At 36.6% G+C, this 21,772-nt stretch overlaps 1 protein-coding gene across 3 annotated transcripts; it reads right to left on the minus strand.

The window, feature by feature from the left end:
- Nucleotides 1-5,196: 5,196 nt before the first annotated feature.
- FAR4 (fatty acid reductase 4) lies at nt 5,197-11,145 on the minus strand. 3 transcript variants are annotated; one of them, XR_015971846.2, is made up of 10 exons: nt 10,645-10,905; nt 10,427-10,530; nt 9,268-9,470; nt 9,030-9,130; nt 8,504-8,696; nt 7,920-8,081; nt 7,699-7,780; nt 6,316-6,639; nt 6,052-6,179; nt 5,197-5,639 (listed from the first exon to the last, which is right to left on the minus strand). XR_015971846.2 is itself a non-coding variant. In XM_008803005.6 (10 exons), the coding sequence occupies exons 1-10, from the start codon at nt 10,721-10,723 to the stop codon at nt 5,486-5,488; spliced, it is 1,473 nt and encodes a 490-aa protein (XP_008801227.2). In that variant the 5' UTR covers nt 10,724-11,145; the 3' UTR covers nt 5,197-5,485. The 3 variants fall into 3 exon arrangements, 2 of the variants coding, with proteins under 2 accessions (XP_008801227.2, XP_088564362.2); XM_008803005.6 differs by having other exon boundaries at nt 6,373-6,639; nt 10,645-11,145; XM_088708236.2 differs by lacking the exon at nt 6,316-6,639.
- Between the last annotated feature and the right edge of the window lie 10,627 nt (nt 11,146-21,772).

Genomic DNA, 21,772 nt, shown 5'->3' on the forward strand with positions numbered 1-21,772 from the left:
CACATGAAAGATACCTGCGCATGACCATATTAGCGCAACCCGTTTAGAACCCAGATCGGGCTATATTATGTGTGCTGTTGATTTAATCTGAGCTATTGACCGCAGTTCAAGGTTAAGACTACCTTGGCTCCACAGATATAATCAATTGTCACTAAGTGAAGGTTTAAATCAAAAGGTACCTACACCTATTACATAATATAAGATATCCAATATTTTGTTTTGACTTTAAAATTATTTAAAAAATTAATTTTTATGGGGGATTGTTCAAAATTAATGCGCACGCGGCTCGAAATGTGTGTCTCAGGCGCGCGCGCGCCTGCTAGCCCTCAATGGGGTGTTACACGTCTCGGGGGCGCGCACGCCTGCTGGCGCCCACTGGGGCATTTGCGAATTGCCCGCTGGGGCGTTCGCGAAATAAACGCGGGCTAGCTGCATCCGCATTTCGCAGATGCGTACCAGCGCCCGCTGGCCATGGAATGACCGCGGGCGCATCCGCAAAAAGACCAAAATGCCCCTGTCCAATAATCCTATAAATACCTCCTATTTTTTTCTATTCGGAACACCAAAAAATAGAGAAAAATGCCGAAATTTTTTGAAGAAAAGTTCTTCCTCCTTTTAGCCACTTCTGATTTTTATTTTTGTATTTTTATTCAGCATATTTTATTTTATTTTTTTTATTTCGTTCTTTGCTGGATCTGCAAGTCCGATCGGATTCGTTTTGGTTTCTTTCGAGACGTACTGAAGAAGAACCTTTTGGGTCATTGTATCTCTGAGGAAGATTGCCGAAAGACCCATACGTGGGGGTAAATATTTTTTTGGGACAATATCTACGCGCTTCGATCTGTCTTCAATCAGGCTTTTTCTTCTTACTTTTATTTCAAACTTAATATTAGTAGATCCGTAATATTTGCAATTTTATGATTTAAATTTATTAAATGAATATATTTATTTTGTGCTAGAATAGATTTCTTTTGTGCTAAAATAGATTTATTTTGATGCCGATTAATATATATATATATATTATTCCTTTTAAGATTTTCTTTTAATTATATATATATATATATATATATATATATATATATATATATTTATATATATATGGCCATATATTGGAGGTAACATCTTTGATATTTTAGCCTAGTAGAAATCTAATGGCCCAAAGTACCCTATCTAAGCTCGAATTGCAATAGATATTTTGGCAATTCCAATATCAACAGTAGCATCGGAATTAGCATTTAGCACAGGTGGACAAGTGATAGATGCATTCCAAGGTTCATTAGATCCTGATATTATTGAAGTTGTGATTTGTCTTCAAGATTGGCTAAGATCGAAAAAAAATTAATTTGTTGTATTTTACATAATATTTGTGTAAAAGTTAACTTATCTATAGTACTTTACCAGTAAAATTTTTATTTTGTTTTAGGTACTATTGCTTCTATTATTCATGTTCTTAATTCTCCTGTTGTGTCGGATAGCTATTTTATTTTCGTTGAAGACTCAAATAAATGAACATCAATTCATATACTATGATAAGGTAAATGAATATGATATATAGTTTTAAAAAAATAGTTATTATTTTTGCTTATATATGTTGAAACTTTTATACTAAAATCATCATTTTTATTGTAGGGTGATTGGAGCATTGAAGATTGTTGCATGATGTAATTCCATTAAATAGAACTATTCTACTTATTAGTTTATGAATCTTTGCTAAGGATATTTTTGTTGGGATGTATTTGAAGTTTATCTTTGAATAAGATTAAACTTTTTCCTTAAACCTTGTTAAACTTTTGGTGATGAGTATGTTGTAAGTTATCAAGTGATGATATGAAACTTGTTTACGATGACATTGAGTTTTTTTTTTTTGCTTGATAGTCTCATTTAGCAAGATTTTGCAAATTATCGTGCTTAGATTGATATCTACCTGGTGTTATGTTACTATCTTAAATATGTTATTATTTTCCAGACATATGGGTTTTTGCCTTGCATTCTTCCTTCTAACTTGCACTTGTTGTATATTTGTGGGTTGAAGTTCTATACATGTACTGAGGCTCCGTTTCATAATGATTGAACGGTTGCCTTATCTTAATGTGCAAGAGCAATATGTAGATCCACTTTAAAATGAACTCATTCTTTCTACATACCTCAAGTTATTATTTTTCCCCCCTAACATTTTTCAAGGCTGAATACTAACTTTCAAAGAATGTGCTTGAAACTACAGGACAAAGCTTTGTCATTTTAGTAGTGCTAAGATATACCTTAGAAAGGGCATCATATTTGTTCAATCTAACTCCCAGGTAAGAATATTTAGATTTTGTAAGATAAAAGAGCTGTGATATCAAAACACAATTATATATAATTTTGTGTTGACACCAATGGATATGTTTACTTTTAGGTCTTTCTTTTGGCCAACTCAAAATGCAAGCGCTACTTCTACAACTGTCTGAAGCCTGCGAAGGTTACCTGGATAGCTATGTACAGCAATACAGGAAGCAACACAAGAAGGTACTTTTATCACTTGGATCTTTGTACTTTGATTATAGGCATGGGTTAACAAAGATATCATAGGTATGGGTTTACTAAAATTGCAATTTTTAAATCAAATTTATCTTTTCTGAATATATCATTATATTTTTTATTTTTGAATTCTTGCTTTCATTAAAATTTTGCTTCTTGCTTTTGATGAATGATTGCTGAAATTATTATTTTTTATTAAATATATCCTTTATGATTATATCATTATTATTAGTTTTTATTATTGATGAATGCTTGTTAAAACTAAATTTTCTTAATTAAATCTTTTCTTTATGATCAAATCTTTGTTGCTAGTTTTCTTCATTGAATTTTGCTCAAAATTTGATTAATATTCAAAAAAATATCTAATTTATATCCGTATTTAGATAAAAAAATATGAATATGTTTATCCAATTCGTATCCGTATCCGTTTATAACAAATATGGATATGCTTAATATCCTATTCGTATCCGTATCCGTTTAGAATAAACATGGATATCAATTTTGATATCCGTTTAATATCTATATTTGTATCCATATTTTTCAAATATTGATACAAATATAGAAATATTAATATCCGATCCGTATCCATTGCATTTTCAGCTCTATTTTCTACCATATCCAAGCACTAGCTATTACTTTCTAGGCTCATCTATGGTTGATTGTTTTGGTTCAAAGCTTCAAGCTACCTCAAGGCTTACCTATTCCAAGGAACGTTCACGAGATCGACCCCATGGGCCTGTAATTTGAGCTCAAGTCTCGCCTACATGTTGACCATATTTTGTTGCTGCTGCTACTACTGCTGCTATTCTTATTAGATAATTATTACTATTATTATTTATTATTATTATTATTATTATTATTATTATAATATTAGTTTTTATTATTTAGTATCCGAGCCCATCAAGAAAATCTCTAGGATTACTTGGGGTTAAAATCTTGAGGGATAACATCACTTAAGATTTGAATTCCTGATCTTTGCTTCCAAGAGAGTGGGTGGAAAATTTATGATGGATTAAATGTTAGGGTTTATCAGGTTTGCACATGAACATCTTGGTGGTTGAGGTTTGCATCTCTTCTACACTGTTGTTGTCACTAAGATAGTGACTAAGAAATTATATCCTAAACGGCGTGTATTACTTGGCTTTGCATGCTGCAAATTACAATCACTCATTTTGTAGGTCTCATTCATCAAATGCTCATCTCGGTGCACCACCACTTATTCTTGATTAGTCAATAGTAGGACAGCCATGTAGTGCACGCCGAGTCGGAATTTTTTTCTCTCTATCAACATCCTGATAAATATTTTCTCCATTACATCTAGCTTTACAGTTATTTTTTAAACTTCATCGACCCGATATCTTCCCTCTTAATAGTCTTCACTCATGTTCTTGATATCATCGACAATAGACATACCATCACTATATGGTGTTAATGGTCGATGGGTATGTGAAGGCTGGTCACACAGCCATGTCATTTCCTCTGTGACTTGCATTGTCTTAATAATGGTGATGAAGACCCCGAGGAGTCTCTCTCTCTCTCTCTCTCTCTCTCTCTCTCTCTCTCTCTCTCTCTCTCTCTCTCCTTTAATTTTAATTTTAATTTTTGGTACAAGCTGAGTCGCTGTTCAATCGTGGCTGCAAGCGGACCATAATGAGCCGGTAGAGACTTGCAAAAAGAGAAAAAGTCCTCAAATATCTTTCCGCTTACCCAATTTAATCAACTACCGCACCGAGGTGGTCATTGGAACCCCCGCCACAATTTTTTTTTTGTTATTTTTTTTAGGCCAAAAAGCAGGAGCACCAACGTAGCAGCTCTCACTGTTCAATACGAATTGCAAGTTTTCGCGTGCCCTTTCCGACCCGTGAGCTTCTTCCACTGAGATCAACACTCACGTGTGAATATATCACTCCACCACTGAGGCTATCAGCAGGCCAATAAGCCCTCTCATTTTATATGTCCGAACAAAAAGCATCCGGTCACCTCAATTTAACCCTTGCCTGCGCAGTCCAGCTCCACTGAGTTACCAGTGGCCCACAACTTTTACATGCACCCACTCCCAACAACTCAAGACTAAAACATCTTCCACCCTCCCATCAACTCCTCTCCCAACCACCAAAGCAAGCTTCAAACCCACCCCGAACTCCCATGCATCAACTCCTCCCATCAACTACTTAAATAACCATTCTCACCAACTAAGCAAGCAATGTGCATTGTTCTTCTTCCCATGAGTCATGGCTGGTTCTCTCTCGGCAACATGGGTGGCAGGCGAGAAGGTCTCTTGGTACTGCACTCTGTTCTTGGCGCTCCTGCTACTTATGGGCTGCTGTGATCCAGGTGAAGAAGACCCACCAGTATGGAGATATCAGAAGATACATGACCGGCCTTGCGATGAGATTTACGTGGTTAGCGAAGGAGAGACCCTGCACACTATTAGCGACAAATGTGGCGATCCTTTTATATTGGAAGAGAATCCCCACATCGAAGACCCCGATGATGTTTTTCCCGGTCTCATCATCAAAATCACTGCAATGTCAAGTGAATAATTCCGGAGTCCTTAAAGCCATTTTACAAGCTTCTTTGCTCTTTATGTTCCATGCCAGTTACCTCAAATCTTAGACTTTAAGCTGCCAACCAACACTGTCAATTCCATGGAAGCTAGTACATATGTATGCATGTATATGTCAAACTTTATGAATCCTTCTTCATTTATTCACTTCATATTTCTGCCCATGGCGAATTATCAGTTAACACATTGTCTACAAATATCGTGCACACCTTCAAATGGCTTGGCATGTACCACAAAACAACAATATAACAGCATCTTCTTCTCTGGTCGGAGTGGAGAAGATGATTTACAAACATTTCTACGACATCAACGTTTACTGTTACAATTGATAACAAGGGAGAAAAGGAAAGATCGAAGACATAGAGCTTCACGTTCCATGTAATTTTGTATTTTCATGGTAGTTTACTTGCACACATACTTTAGCACCCCGGGGATGTGAACCCTATAGAAGTAGTCCTTCCAGTCGATGCTCTTGGGATCGAAATTGAACAAAGTAGCGTCGACGTTGTCCTTCATCATGGTCATCCTCAGCCTTTCCAAGTTAATGTCATCGAAGCTTCACCAACAAACAAAGTGCAGATATATCAGTTCAAGCTATCGGTTACATAAATAATCATGAGACTATATAAGTATTGATGTTGGAGAATAGCACGGTCATGTTGATTAATACTGTGATGGTCGGAGATTTAACGTTTTCGCGAAACCATTTCTCGATTTGCACTTGCAGTTTCTCACTCTCTCTTGAAAAGATAATTACTATTCATTAGGGGGTCCAATGATTCTCTCTTCTGTCTTCTCTCTCCATAAAAAAAAAAGAGAAAAAAATGGAAGTATTGCAGACATTGCAAAACGAAACACATTATACCCAGAAAAAGATTAACTGTGTAAATATTCTGATTGAAGCATTATACGCAATTAAAAGAAAGTGTATAAAAAGAAGAAGAAAAGTTGGGAGCCACCGAGCATACCATCCCTTGAAGAAGGCATATGGAGAATAAAGATAAACAAGATGCATCATAAACTTAAACTTCCGGCTTAGCTCCTTGTAACGACGGTCGAACAACCGGCAAAATATCAGATTAACCAGGTGCAGTACCTAATCAGGAGAAGCCAAAAGTACATGAGGATATTGACATTAGAGTTTACTATGAATCAAGTACTAAGAGATTATGATGCCACTTCAAATTGAATCTAAAGAATAGGTTGAATAGCAATAATTCAAAAACCACAACCTGCGAACAGAATGCAAAACAAATTGATGCAAAATCCTAAAGATATCATGTACTGACTTCCAATGGCAGCCTGTATCGTAGGGTCACGTATGCATGGAAGGCGGACATTGTTCTGAAGACAGACATCCTGTTTGTCTTAATGGTTTTTCCATCTTTTCCTACCCGAGGGTTCTCGAGGAAGTAACGGAACCCACATTGCTCTAGAATGGCGTATGTGACTGGATTTCTCACCCCGGAGCTCATATGGTAGATGAATTTCGATCGCTGATTTAGGTGAGATGCCATGGTCACAATCATAGCGTTCACCACCATGTCTCCAGGGACCTGCATTACAATCCAGTGCTCTACATTTAGTATTGCATCCTTGCTTACAGTTGATTGGCATGCAGAATACAAACTGCAGTGCTAGGCTTTTTTATTCTTGGTGTGTGTGTGTGTGTTAGAGAGAGAGAGAGAGAGAGAGGAAATAGGCTTAAGTCCAAATTCAATGAGAAATGTTACATCCTCTTGGAGGGGGGAAGGGACAGAAGCAAGGAGGAAGAAGAAAATGGAAGGACACACTAAGGTGTCAAGAACCAAATATTACAGCTGAGTGACCTTGAAGAAAACCCATAACAGCTTATCTCGAGCTCTCCGTGAAACAAGGGACGTCGAGTCCTTCAAAAGATGGTCTTCGTGTGAAGTCCTTCCAAACTCTTAGCCTTGTCTTTGAAGAACCAGCCATTTTATTCCGAGCAGTGTTAGTATTTTATTCTCTTGTAATTATAATTTGCCCTGGAAGCTTAGAGAATACAAGCCCTATCCCATATTTCCTTCCTTTCTTCTTGTCACGGAGCAAGCAGTTTCCCATCTAGATGGATGGGATTCCAATCTCAATTGATGTTAATCCTTTGAAAGAGGAATATGTGGGAAAAAAATATTGGAAAGAATTTTTTCTACCTACCTCAGGAGGTAGTTATCATGTATATTTATAGTTGAGAATGTGTAAGAGATTACAACTAGGATGATACAAAGATAGAACGAAATAACAAATGGATTCCTAAGATCAATCCTAAATTTATATTTAAAATTTAAAATTTAAAATTCAAAATTCAGAATTTAAAATTTAAAATTTAAAATTTAAAATTTAAAATTTAAAATTAAAAATTTAAAATTTAAAATTTTTAGAATGAATTATTAATATGTGGCCTGATATGGGGCTGAGATGAAGATATTGCGAATACTTTGTAAATTGGTGTCCAATAATAGGCAAAGATGGTTTAGGGTGAGAGATTAAGTTTGGCAGAAAGAAAAGATTACAAGGTTTAAATGAAATTAGATTCCTCTTTAGGCCAAGAACTAGAAGCTAGATAAGCATAAGGAGAAACATAATTTGGAACCTACCACATCCATTACCAATTCAGGTTCTCCAAAAAAGCATGAGAGCTTTCCCTTTGCGTAACCAATGATCAGGCTATCAATGGTCCTGCATCAAAATTTAAAATGTTATATAGATCAATCCTATTCTATTGTTGCACTCTGTGGTCAGATTATAATTATGAGGATACGATAATCTCAATGCACGGTCCAATCATGTCCTCTCCATGTATATAAAATATGTCTACCTTGTTCCTTCTATCCAGCCAGGCAGGGGTTCCTTGTAAATGCTTGTTATCATAGTTGGGCGCAGTATAACAAGTGGCAAGTCTCCTCTCAAGTGCCCAAGCAACATCTCCCCCATTGCCTTTGTGTAGACATAGGTGTTTGGCCATCCAAAAAACTCTGCCCTGTAAGATAAGAATGAAGAAATGAGAAAAGATTAGAACCTTTTCCAATAAAGTACAACAGGAGAATAAAGAGGAGGATTTCTTTACTCTTCTCGATCCAAAAGATTTTTCTTTTTTCGGTTTTTTGAGAAAGATGGGAATACCTAAACAATTTGTTTTACAAAAGTAAAGTATGGATTTAAGATATCTTAGAGTGAGGGCTTTTGTGCAATCTGATGGGAAGATTACTCCATTATGGCTTGGATGTTATAAATTCTATACATGGAAATAGTCTCTTCGCATGCGGTGGTAAGATTGTATACGTTTTACCCTCCCTAGATCTTAAAGTGCCGGAAGTCTCATACACTGTAGTGCCTTTTTTTTTTTTATGGATTTAAGGTATCTAAGAAAGTATTAGCTGGATTGAGGATGAGTTACAGAACCTCTTCATGCCCATTTCCTTAAGGGCTGTATCTTCGGCATCCTCCATTGATTTGTTGGCATGGAGTTTCCTCTTTTTTTCTTCTACTAATTGTAGCTCTGCTTCGATATCCAAGTAGGAGTTCTCTTTGAGTGTTTGACCCATATGGAATGGCTTCTCTAATATTAGTCCTTCTTTCATACCAGATACAAAAGCTGAAAGCAAACAAGACAGTGGTGAGGCTGACAACATTTGAGCTGGTTCTTAGAAATTGACATCATAGTGATTTTGTGGTATATGTTATGTAATGCACACACATATATGCCACAAATGTGTAGTATTCTGTTAAGTATCCTTTTATTTTGGTTAGGATTTTTATTTGTACATTTTGTTTGTGCATAGATGCATTCTTGGCACGATATCATATCATTTGATGTAAATATATCCAATCTTTTTATATTGGTTATCCATAATAAATTATCAAGCTAAAATTTATTCAACCTTCAATACCAACTATGCTTTGCTTCTAATTTGTTGGTAAGACATACCGGAGGAAACATGGAGGAGCATTTCAAGTTTTACACATTTCTTTGCAAATTCCAAAACATGCTTAGCTCCAAAGACGTTGACATCCAAAGCCACATCATATCTGCGAGAGATTCAGGTTAACATAATTATACACTCGCAAGTAATCTTTGGTGCTCCAACCATAAATAAAGTCAAATTCATGAGATCTAATGTGTGCTGTCTTTCGTTAGTTTAAGTAAACAAAATGAATTTTTTAACCTCTCGTCAAAGTTGGTGGTTGCAGCAACGTTTACGACAATGTCAATTTTCTTCCAGAGTTCTTCCATGAGATCAGAGTCCCTTATCCCTAGGTTCTCATGAATGATGTCTCCTGCTATTGGAAACAGCTTCTCTGCAATAAACGAATGAAAACCATTTCCATGGCTTTCTTTCAAAATCTTAAATAACTCCTTCCCTATCACCTGGAGAATGAAGCAGATGAGATTAATGACCTTTAGGACAATAATGCATGAGCAATACTTAATTATTTGGTGCATTCCTTTTGATTATTTTGCATCATGACATAAAAACAGATATCTGATTCTCACATGTTCTTTTGAAAATAATATATTTCTGTGTTAGAAGAGGAAGGTCCATAGACCCTGGATTTATTAAGAAGATGAAATCAAGTGAGAAGAGTTCATTCTTAAAATGGAAGCAAGATTTAAAAAAGACATATAACCTAATCCAAATTGAGCAACATCATGCCAATAGTTTTTCTGTTGAACTTCTAGAGCATCATATAAACTTCTCCTAGGATACCCTGACCACTATATAAACCTTTAGAAGCACATACAAACACAAAATCCCCACTTATGGTTCCTTTTATTTTACTCCAACTACAAATTTGAACATGCAGCAGGAGTTTTGAAACTTATCTAATATTAAAGTTGCAGCCTACTCTCCAGCAATAACTGCGTTTCTATCTCTGTTAGTACGTTCCTTCTTGTTTTGCTCCCATTTTATCTATATCTTTACCTGTATGACTGTGATTGAACAATAAAACTAGATACATACCTTTAAGTTATTATTTTTCTCTAGGCAATTGTTAATGTTGAACAGAAAGGATTTCTAAGTGATTACCATACACAACTCATCCCTACCGACAGACACCTGAGTAGATGAGATGTCACAGTCTAGGGCCCGCTATGTCACAAATGAATATATTAACTTCTGCTGGAGTTTATGCTATAACCGGATCATATAAATAAATTCACCTGCGTTGAAGTGTACTAGTAAAACTTAATCACACAGACTGTGACAGTTGCTTGCAAGACCAAAAATTATATGACGAGACAGTGAAAAACTAGCGAAACCTAAAGCAACTTCTATGAGTAGAGCTGGAGGAGGAGGAGGAGGAGGAGGAGGAGGGGTTCACCTCAGTCTGCACACGACGCATGGCTGACGTGTTATCCACGGCTCTCACTAATAGGAAGAGCTTCTTAACATTGGGTTGAACCCTAAGCACCTTCTCCACAAAAACTTCAATCATAGAACAAGAGAAAAGAAATATTATAGAGCTCCATAAAAGTCATGACCATGCAAGGAACTTACTCAAAATCGCCATGAGAGGAATAACAAAGTTTAAATCCTTACTCTTTGCTAAGAAACCAGTAGACCCAGTAACCAGGATGTTCTTATCCTTCAAACACTCTGGAATTCCCCCAGCTTCCATATTAGAGAGTGTTGAGCTAGGTTTTGTGTTGTGCGTATGCGTCTGTGTTGAGAGAGAGAGAGAGAGGGAGAGAGAGAGCAAGGATTCTGATACTAGAGGAATGCTTCGTGTGAGTATATATGGAGCTGATAAGGCGCGCGAAAGAAGAGAGCTGGCGTGCACGAAAGAAGGTAGTCATATTCAAAGGGAGGGGTCAAGGGTGGCTATAAATATAGAGAAGCTGGTAGGTTTATTGAATTGGTTGCCACGTGTTCCTTTCTACGGTGAATGCTGGCCTGCTCTCAGCCGTTTGCAAGCTCGCTCTTCTACTAGTGTCGGTGCAACTTTGCCATTCTTCTGCTCGCTTTGCTTCTCCTACCTATTTTATCTTCTCTATGATTTTATTAGCTCTACTGCAAAGCAGTAAAATTTTTCTTTACGTTGATTGCAGTAAAGTTCAACCTAAATTTATAATAACGCCAGCCTGACTGGAATCATTTATGATGGGTGGTTGTCTTGTCTATATGTTCATCAAATGCCGCCTATATGTTCATCAAATGCCGAAGCCACCAAGGTGGTAGCCTAGTGGTACTGGGCGGGGATTCTAACCTCATGGTCCCAAGTTCGAGTCGCTGCGGCGACGATTAAAATGTGGCTTCGGGCTCTTGGGCCGCTAGTAGCCGGGGTGGTGCCAGATGTGACGTACTCACACTTGGGACTTGAGCCAGAGCCCAGAAAGGTAGTTGAGCCTAGCCCATGGGTGGAGAAGGCATGAGTAAAACCGGTCGGGGTACTCAACACACGGTCATTTCTGCCCGCATCGAACTTTCTCCTGGTGGGGCGGGGACCCAGTGGGGGCTGCTACGCGGGGGTGGGCTTGTCCCTTCCTCCCCCTACCCCTTTTTATTACCAAAAAAAAAAAAAGTATATCATTGCATCATATATATCAGAATCACAACACTTGGTTGTATCATGTTATATTCTTTGGAGTCTAAATAAATTATAAACATTAAAACATTGGATTGCGTGACTTGCTATTGACTAGTTTTAATCAAATATAGCTGTTATCTCTTTATTTATCATGATCCACCTGTACAAGTCACTATCCCCTCAACATCATTATAAAGATTTTCTCGATTAAATTAACTTAGCTTCACAATTTCTTTCTGAACTTCATCGACACCGATACACAATGATGAAGATTTTCGCCGATGCCCATCTGGTAACAATCCTACAAACATGAACCGAAAGTAATTAAAATTCTTGTTTATTTTGAGTGCATAATTGGGTAGGTCACTTAGAGCCGGAGGTGATAGAGGTGATCATTGGTTAAACTCATGATCTAGAAAATTTAGCCCATTTTGCTCTAGTAATTGTTTGGGTTGACTGAAACCAGTGTCAGACCCTAACCATTTCAAGATGGTTGCGGTTATCTTTGTCGATGCAGCGGACAAAAAAAGAGATGAAGGTCTTTTTCTGCTGAATCTTTTTCTTACGTTTTGCAAAATGCTTTTAGATTTTGTAGGTATGCGGATCTTGCAAAGATCAGACAAGGTTTGGATTGGCTAATATTAACTTTTAGGTATTAGTTGATGATTGTGACAAATAGCTGTGGCTATGTACATATAATGGAAGTGGATTAGCTGTGACCATGTAAGTATGTAAATTACGGTAAGGAAAAATTTACGGCCGTGGATTCGGCAGCATAAAAGAAAATTTCATGGCATAACTCTAGGACATGTAATGCTTTGTGAATTTAGTTTGGCTATAAAAGGTTTATGCCACTTTGACGAAATCATTTTCTTCTTATGTGTATTAGGTCCTCGATAATTTAGTTTCTTCGTTTTATTTAGTACATCTGAACTAAGTGCAGCTGGGCACAATTCTTGAAGGGAATTATCATGGTATAGTAATAGAATTTAATTGTGTTTAAATAATTATAATACTTTGGTTTATTTATATAATATTTTCTTGTAATTCAACATCTAAACATGCAATTTTGGTTTTCTCCTACAGAGTTTGGGTAGGAGTGGCACTTATAGCTTGGGTCCTTGTGCCAGATTTATTTGAGATAAGCTTTAGTACATTTCAAAAACAAAAGATAAAAAAAATTAAAAAGAAAAACCCGACCTATACAATAATTAAAAAGTTCACGGCTAGATGTGTCTTGACTATTTATTGGTATCAACAAATTAGCTGCAAGTTAACGATTAGCTGTGGGTCTGGCTTGAGTAAACAATCCATGACTTGCCGCAATTTAAAGCAGGATCGAGTTAAGAGCATGCTCACAAGATGAGCTTTGTTTGGTCCTCATAACTTCAAGGAACTGGATGGTGGTACCCAAGAAATAAACACAGCACTGTTCCTAGTGTCGGCACTCTGGTCCATGTTAAATACTTTATGGAATGCGTTTTTGATACTTTGATAATTTCTATTTGTATGGGATTCGTAGATTTGGGTAAAATGCTTACTGAGTAAATGGTTTGCAATGTAGATAGATATCTTATCATTTTCTTCCTCAATTAATCCCTACTAGTATCTTGCACCAGCTTGGGAGAGATTGAGTGAGAGATTCAGTTGGTTGGGATTTTTTTTTAAGTAGCTGGAGATTACTTAAAGAGAGAAGATATCATATGTAAGAAGAGGTACCATGGGAATTCTTTAAGAAAAGGAAAAAAAAATGATGTATTTGTTGGACCAAGGAAATAGATTTGTGCACAAAATCTATCTTCTAGTGGATTTCTAGCATTGAGACTCCAAAAATTTTGACCACCACGAGATGCTCCAGTAGTAATTGAAGAAAAGTTAATTTTAAAGTTCAACTACTCAGAAAAGGTCCAGTTACAACTTTGAATCCGGCTATAAAACCTCCCGAACTAAAATAGTAGATATTAGGTCAAAGCCTTATCTTTGTGCTACTCTAATTAATTTCAATGGCAATGGAAAACAAGGGAGTTAGAAAGAGGCTAAGATAAGGATGATAAAATCTCATTTCTTTATACTTTTATTATACTTTCAAATATATCAGTTGGTTGGGACTCTTTCTTAGTAGCTGGAGATTACTTTAAAAGAGAAGATATCATATGTAAGAGAGAGGTACCGTGGGAATTCTTTAAGAAAAAGGAAAAAAAAATGTATTTGTTGGACCAAGGAAATAGATTTGTGCACAAAGTTTATCTTCTAGTGGTTTTCTAGTATTGAGACTCCAAAAATTTTGACTACCACAAGACGCTCCAGTAATAATTGAAGAAAAGTTAATTTTAAAGTTCAACTACTCAGAAAAGCTCCAGTTACAACTTTGAATCCGGCTACAAAACCTCCTGTCACTAAAATAGTAGATATTAGGTCATGCCTTATCTTTGTGCTACTCTAATTAATTTCAATTGCAATGGAAAACAAGGGAGTTAGAAAGAGGCTAATATAAGGATGATAATATCTCATTTCTTTATACTTTTATTATACTTTCAAATATATCAGTTGGTTGGGACTCTTTCTTAGTAGCTGGAGATTACTTTAAAAGAGAAGATATCATATGTAAGAGAGAGGTACCGTGGGAATTCTTTAAGAAAAAGGAAAAAAAAATGTATTTGTTGGACCAAGGAAATAGATTTGTGCACAAAGTTTATCTTCTAGTGGTTTTCTAGTATTGAGACTCCAAAAATTTTGACTACCACAAGACGCTCCAGTAATAATTGAAGAAAAGTTAATTTTAAAGTTCAACTACTCAGAAAAGGTCCAGTTACAACTTTGAATCCGGCTACAAAACCTCCTATCACTAAAATAGTAGATATTAGGTCATGCCTTATCTTTGTGCTGCTCTAATTAATTTCAATTGCAATGGAAAACAAGGGAGTTAGAAAGAGGCTAACATAAGGATGATAAAATCTCATTTCTTTATACTTTTATTATACTTTCAAATATATCAGTTGGTTGGGACTCTTTCTTAGTAGCCGGAGATTACTTTAAAAGAGAAGATATCATATGTAAGATAGAGGTACCGTGGGAATTCTTTAAGAAAAAGGAAAAAAAAATTTGTATTTGTTGGACCAAGGAAATAGATTTGTGCACAAAGTTTATCTTCTAGTAGTTTTCTAGTATTGAGACTCCAAAAATTTTGACTACCACAAGACGCTCCAGTAATAATTGAAGAAAAGTTAATTTTAAAGTTCAACTACTCAGAAAAGGTTCAGTTACAACTTTGAATCCGGTTACAAAACCTCCTATCACTAAAATAGTAGATATTAGGTCATGCCTTATCTTTGTGCTACTCTAAATAATTTCAATTGCAATGGAAAACAAGGGAGTTAGAAAGAGGCTAACATAAAGATGATAAAATCTCATTTCTTTATACTTTTATTATACTTTCAAATATATCAGTTGGTTGGGACTTTTTTTTAGTAGCTGGAGATTACTTTAAAAGAGAAGATATCATATGTAAGAGAGAGGTACCATGGAAATTCTTTAAGAAAAAGAGAAAAAATGATGTATTTGTTGGACCAAGGAAATAGATTTGTACACAAAGTCCACTCTGAAAATTTTGACTACCAACATATGCTCTAGTAGTAGTTGAAGAAAAATTAATTTTAAAGTTCAACTACTCAAAAAAGGACTAGCTACAACTTTGAATCAGGCCACAAAACCTCCTGTCACTAAAATAGTAGATATTAGGTCAAGCCTTATCTTTGTGCTACTCTAATTTATTTCAATTGCAATGGAAAAGAAAGGAGTTAGAAAGAGAATAAATATATCTAGTGTATTGTACACTCCGCCATTTAATGGGAGGAGGCTAATAGAGAACCAAAGACAAGTGACACATACATGTCTATCGTAAGGATTATAAAATCTTATTTCTTTATACATTTATTATATTTTCAAATATCGTAATCCATCTCTTGGATGACAATAGACAAAACATTCAGTGTGATGGCACTTGCAACCTCCACAAATCTTACAGCTAGCGCCATTATTTAAGATATTCTTGCTTCTCTTAATTTCAGGGTTAGATTTTTTTTATATATATAAAAGAGAGAGACCCAGCCATACTATAACTCTCAGAAGTCCGGATTCACGAGGCTGCACCATTGAATCCAAATCCTCTATTGCTAAGTAGAAAGGCTTTACCACTAAGGCAAGCCCCAGTTCACAGACTACCAAGCCATGGTTTAGATTTAGCCTTTGTGATCTGATATCGTATATAGGTATCTATGACTGTTGATACGTCATCTAGTTTTTGGTGGACTATTCAGCAATATACTTGTTTGGTTGAGTCATTTAATTATTGTTGTTGTTGGAGTTATAGCTACATAATTGAATGGTGCCATTGGATAAATATTATCATTTCATATTTACTTGGATACTTATACGAAAGTGTTTGAATTTGTTTATTTGTATGGTTGATCAGGTTTTGCACGTTTATAATTTAGCTTTCTTTAATTGATATGGTTGAGCTATGATTTAGAATTTGCCACCATAAAATATGTTTGACGAGGTTGTCAGCAATTGCCTTGTGCAGAGAAACTTCGTGCATACAATAGTTTGACATCATGCATATTAGCAAGTATAAGTTTATAGATCTTTATTTGTATGTAGTTGTATTTAAGGCTTTAATCAATTGTATTTGATTTTGAATCTGCTAGGCTTGGGATCGCCGTCGCCTGTGCGATGAGATCTAGCAAGCATGTTGGCATCACAAATTTTTACAAGGGAGGGGAAGAGACTTGGGGGAGGTATGACATAGGGGAGACAGGGCTGCGGATTGAGTGGCCTCGTATGTGGCCAATCACTTCAGAGGAAGGCTGTGGGTTGGAAAGAAGGAGTTGCTAGAGTGCTTCGAGACATGCTGTTTTTTGACTTTTTTGGATATATCCGTACTAGAATTGTAGGAACCATCCATTTAGCGAAAAAAAAAACAGAAAATGTAGAATGGCTCTGGTTGATCACCAAATTTTGGCGAGGAGAAAGGGGGGAACAGACAATTGTCTAGAGGGAGGATAGAAGTGGGTGGAAGATTGGTGGTTGGCTGCTGATGGAGGAAAATCAAAGGAAAATTGAGAAATAAATAAAGAGAAGGGGGTGAGTGTTCCAGCCATTTCGTTATCGTGTGCTGGCAAGTTCACGGACTGTGGCTAACCTGGGATCTTCCTGGAGATAATTTGAAGGCGTTACACCCATTTTGGTGGGGGCTTTGGCCTCTCAAGCTGGTCGTGAAATCCTTATGTTCGGCCTACTTCCGAATGACTCCATGCTGGCGAGTCCTATGAGTTAACTCACCTGACTCAATCAAGTCGAAGTCGAGTCAAGGGCTGAGGGGACACACACCAAACATTCCATGCACTAGATCATATTAGTTGTAGACCAACAAAATGAATGGTCGCTTTGTTCAAGCCCAAAACATCTCATTGATGTTCATTCAAGTGATGCATCTCTCTTGCAACTTTTGGCAATTGCTCTGATGTGGCTTATCCAAATGGAACAAATGCTTCAAACCTAAAATAGCTTTCCAAGGTGTTTCACCCTATTTGGAGTTTTAAGCATGAATGGAGCAAATCTTTTTCGAAAAAGGAAACAAAAATAGTGTATGGAGTTAGGCTTCAGTTGGAATTGGTGTTAAGCTAGAAACCTACTGTGAGGATCTGTGCGGGCATGTGTTTAGTCCCACATCAGTTATTCGCTGGGTAGATCTTGGATAGTTATACAGGATCAAGGAACCCAAATAATACCTTTCGGCTAGCCATTTTGGGTGAGGTCCTGGGTTGTTACAACTGGTATCAGAGCGGACTTAGCCCATAATCTATGTGAACTAGGAGATACTGCAACACGAATCTTTAGGGCTGACCACGGGCCGATCATGATGTTTGTGGTTAGATTTGAATGGATTTGAATGCTTAGCCTAACGAGGACGTCAGGGCTTGAACGTGGAGAGTATGTGAGGATCTGTGCGGGCATGTATTTAGTCCTACATTGGTTATTTGCTGGGTAGATCTTGGGTACTTATACAGGATCAAGAAATCTAAATAATATCTTCTAGTTAGCCATTTTGGGTGAGGTACTAGGCTATGACAAATGGTATCAGAGCGGACCCAGTACATAACCTATGTAGACAAGGGGATACTGCAACACATTTCATATGGCCATTAGAAGAGGATTAGACTCCCAACCAAATCAACCCACGCCCCATCTCAGTTGGATGAATTGGGGCATGCATAAGGCAAAGAAAAGGAGGGGCTACACCTCTCCTAATCTTGATAAGGCTGATGGCGTGGCCCTTCCTAGTTTTTAGGAAGAGCCACGCCTAGGGTTTTTAAAAGGGTGGGCATGTGGCATGAAAGGGGTGGCTGCACCATATAAAAGGAAAAGCATAAGGTGCCAGCCCCCTATGGGTTCTTTTCTTAGTGTTGGCGGCCTCCATCCTTCTCTTGTCCTTCTTCCATCCGCAAGGGAAAAGAAAGGAGCAGCAAGATTGGATCTTCACCCTCCCCTTCTAATCCTTCTTCTTCCATGAAAAGGAAGGAAAGAAAATGTTTCTTTCTTCTCCTCTTCCTCCTCTTGGAAGCAATCAAGAGTTGATTGCTTAGAGGAGTTCCAACTATCAAAAGGATCTCTATAAGGGAGCTAGCACTCCAGTGAGATCATGACCTTAATCGATCTAGATCTTCATGTGGATATCCGTAGAGGCTGGACACTTGTGCGGCTTCAAGCAAACCTGATTTTCACGATCATCAGATAGCGGTGAAGATCTACCCGCTTAAAGGTAAAGATTTGATATTTACAATTTATAATTGTAGATATGAAATTAATCAAGTAATTAATTTTAATCTTTTCTTAGATTTCATAATTTTCTGAGTTAGAGAACTCAGAATTTTTTTGAAATCTACATTCCCTAGGACATTCATATGATGAACAACCCCGCGTGTGTATTTCCGACAGGTGTATTTGCATATCCTGCGTCCATAAGATAATATTTGCCTCTTGGTGCATAAAAATTATTTTCCAAAGCTGATTCTAGGACCCTTGCATCTAAAGCCAAACCTTCCAAATGGATGGTCAAGATCACATGCTAACATGATATTTTGGGATAAAGTTGTTTTCCAATTTCAATATGGAGGTGCATCTTTCTCTGATATGGGAACAAGTACATGGCACCAATGCAATCCTATAGTAAAAATAATAAGAAAAAAATAATATAATAATTAAAAATATAAAAGAGTTATAATTTTATTATAATATTATTATGAAAGTTGGTGGAAGAGTGACATAATCATATATGAGTTCTACAATTGTATTAAGAACTGCTTGAAAGTGTCGATGAATTGTCTTATCAGTATGTTGAAAATGTTCTTGCAACTTTGGATTACTCATATTTCTTGAAAGTGTATAAATGAAGATTGCAAGTTGCTCTTCCACTATCACACTTCTAGTATCCCTTAAAAGATTCCTTTGTCATAAAAGGTTTACAAGTGTTTAGAAAATAAATGGATCCATACGAAATTCAAATTCGCAACGATCTTCATTCCTTTCAACAATTTCTTTGATCCACAAAGCACCAGTAAGAATAAAAAAATGGCATGGCTTTTTTTCATAATGTTGCCAAGAGAGCAACCCAAGAGGAGAGAGGACGATGAATTGAGTTGCTAAAAATTTTCGGCAAATTAAACTTATCTAAGTGAGTGCAGTTTGTTTCAGTGAATCAGAAAAGTAAGAGCAGTAAATGAAAATAGTAAATATAACAACATATAATAAAAGATATAGAAAGAGAAGGCGCATTGAATTTTATAATGGTTTGGAGCAAATCGACTCTTACGTCCGCTCCTCAACGATCCCCTTTTAGGAATTTTCACTATGTAGTTTCCTTGATTATAACTAGCTAACTTTCGGGTATTAGCCAAGCCTTTTACAAGAGTTTCCTCCCTGAATCCCTCAACCAGCTAACTTCTCGAGTGTTGGCAAGACCTTCACACGAGTTTCTCACCCCGAAATTCACAATCAGATCACTTCCAGATCTTTGAATAGAAGCAAATAGAGTAGAACCTCTTTCAAGTTTGAATACAATAGGTGTAGCACTCAATAATGAACATTAAAAATACGAGGGAACCCTAGATCTGTAGTCAATGCTTGTTTCCCTCTTAGTTCGTCATGGACTATGGACTTTTTGTGTTTGTTCTTACAAGCTCCTTGTCTTTTTCGTTCAAGTTTGTTCTCTTGTTGTTCTCTTGTTCTTTAAGTACCATACCATAGAAGCTTCTCTTATATAGCCGATGAGTTAATGTAGAAGCTTCTCTTATATAGCAGATGAGTTAATGTAGAAGCTTCTCTTATATAGCAGATGAGTTAATGTAGCCGTTCCTAGCGATTAGAGTCTCCAGTCGTCACATTGAATGCCACAATTGTGCTCAGACGCTGCAGTCGACTAGCCATTACCATGTTAGTTTGCTGTAGAGGAGACCAACTTTTGGAACCTGAGAGATGGCTCCTGTTAGACGGATGCCTTTAAGGATGGCTCCGTACCTAAGGAGACAACTCTTGCATTTCAGTCTTTTCGTCCCGTCTCCTGGAGATGACGCTTGGTCTTTCTGCATTAACCCGCTCCTAATTAGCATGAAACAACTCTTTGAATCTCGAGATAACTCCTAGACTGACTTGTTTTCGTTCAGTTCCTGGGAGACGGCTCCTTTCTAGAGACAGCTCCATGAATAATCGGAGTCGACTCTTGTGTTCTATATTTTTTGGAGATGACTCCGATCAAGTTGGAGATGACTCTTGCCTGCTCAACGTTTTTCTTCTATTCTAAGAGACAACTCCATTTGAGTTGGAGATGGCTCCTTGCCTATGAATCTTTACTAAGATTATTGGAAGATAGCTCCTTACTGAGCTTTCCTGCATTGTTGTTCTTTTTTTACTAAGACATTTTCAAACATGTTAGTAACTTCACAAATGTTTTGCTGCCATCAAAATCAATTTTTGGGGATCAACACATGGGCAACATAAAAATATGCTGCTGATTGGAATAACATCATTCAATCATTTTCATCTCTCTTCTTGTTAACATGCTATTGTTCTTCATTAGAGTCTATTATGCAGAGTAACCAAAAAAAAAAATTCGATACAAAAAAATAAAGACAAAAGCTATAAAAAAAAAAAACAAACTAATGATACTATGTTGGTTAGTCATACATAGAGCTGATGATCATGGGCCGGGTCTCGGGCCTAAACTCTATTAATTTTTAATCAGGCTTTGGGTCAAATCTATAAAAAATTTGATACTTTCTATGCCCAAGTTCCGCCCATGATTAGCAATGGTCATACATGGTATATGCCTTATTCTTATCATCATAAGGTTAAAAAAATAAAATAACAATATCTTAGTTCTTAGCTTGTGGAGGGTACGTAATTTAAAAAAAGAAGCGGAAGACCAAACTTAAAAGAATAGTTTAAAATTGCAGACCTTTTTTTAATTAAGTCAAACAATCTTAAAGACTTCTAACAATTAAAAAATTAAATTTTATTTCCTCTATAACTCCTATCTTTCACCCATCAAGCCGAGTTATTATCTATTTTTAATTATCGGAACATTCAAAGAGGTAAATGAAAGGGTAGAGAGAGAGAGAGAGAGAGGAGAGAGAAAGTCAAAGGAGGAAAGAGAGAGAAAATTTTAGTTTATTATCCAAATATAGAATAAGATTATTTATATAAAAAAAATTTCACAATAAGATTTCATATATAATTCGAAATGAATTTTATCTTAAGTTTATAAATCCCAAGCATCCAAACAGATCCTAAAACCAGACAACTAACGCATCTTAAACTGAATCCGATGTGCTCCATCCACACCATCTCCTCATCTGCATTTCTTTTTTATTCTTGTAAAATGATTTTTTACGAAAAATCCATGCATCCACACGGGGGATCGAGTGACGCCCACTCTAGTTTCATGGGGTTCACCCATCACCCCATACATGACGAATTGATGTGATATTCATCCTACCCCTCCCATGCACAATTATTTCCTCCCCGTTGCACCTACTCCATCACTTCATACATGACAAATTGATGTGATATTCATCCGCCCCCTCC

The sequence above is a fragment of the Phoenix dactylifera genome, chromosome 12 (assembly GCF_051530095.1).
Source record: "Phoenix dactylifera cultivar Ajwa chromosome 12, Ajwa_hap1_PhDact_Kaust_v1.1, whole genome shotgun sequence".
Lineage (NCBI taxonomy): Eukaryota > Viridiplantae > Streptophyta > Magnoliopsida > Arecales > Arecaceae > Phoenix > Phoenix dactylifera.

Coding starts and splice junctions, on each gene's coding strand:
- FAR4 (XM_008803005.6), bottom strand. CDS start 10,723: ATGGAAGCTGGGGGAATTCCAGAGTGTTTGAAGGATAAGAACATCCTG. Junction 9,471..10,426: donor TGCGTCGTGTGCAGACTGAG/GTGAACCCCTCC, acceptor TTCATTCTCCAG/GTGATAGGGAAGGAGTTATT. Junction 6,180..6,372: donor GATACAGGCTGCCATTGGAA/GTCAGTACATGA, acceptor TCTCCTGATTAG/GTACTGCACCTGGTTAATCT.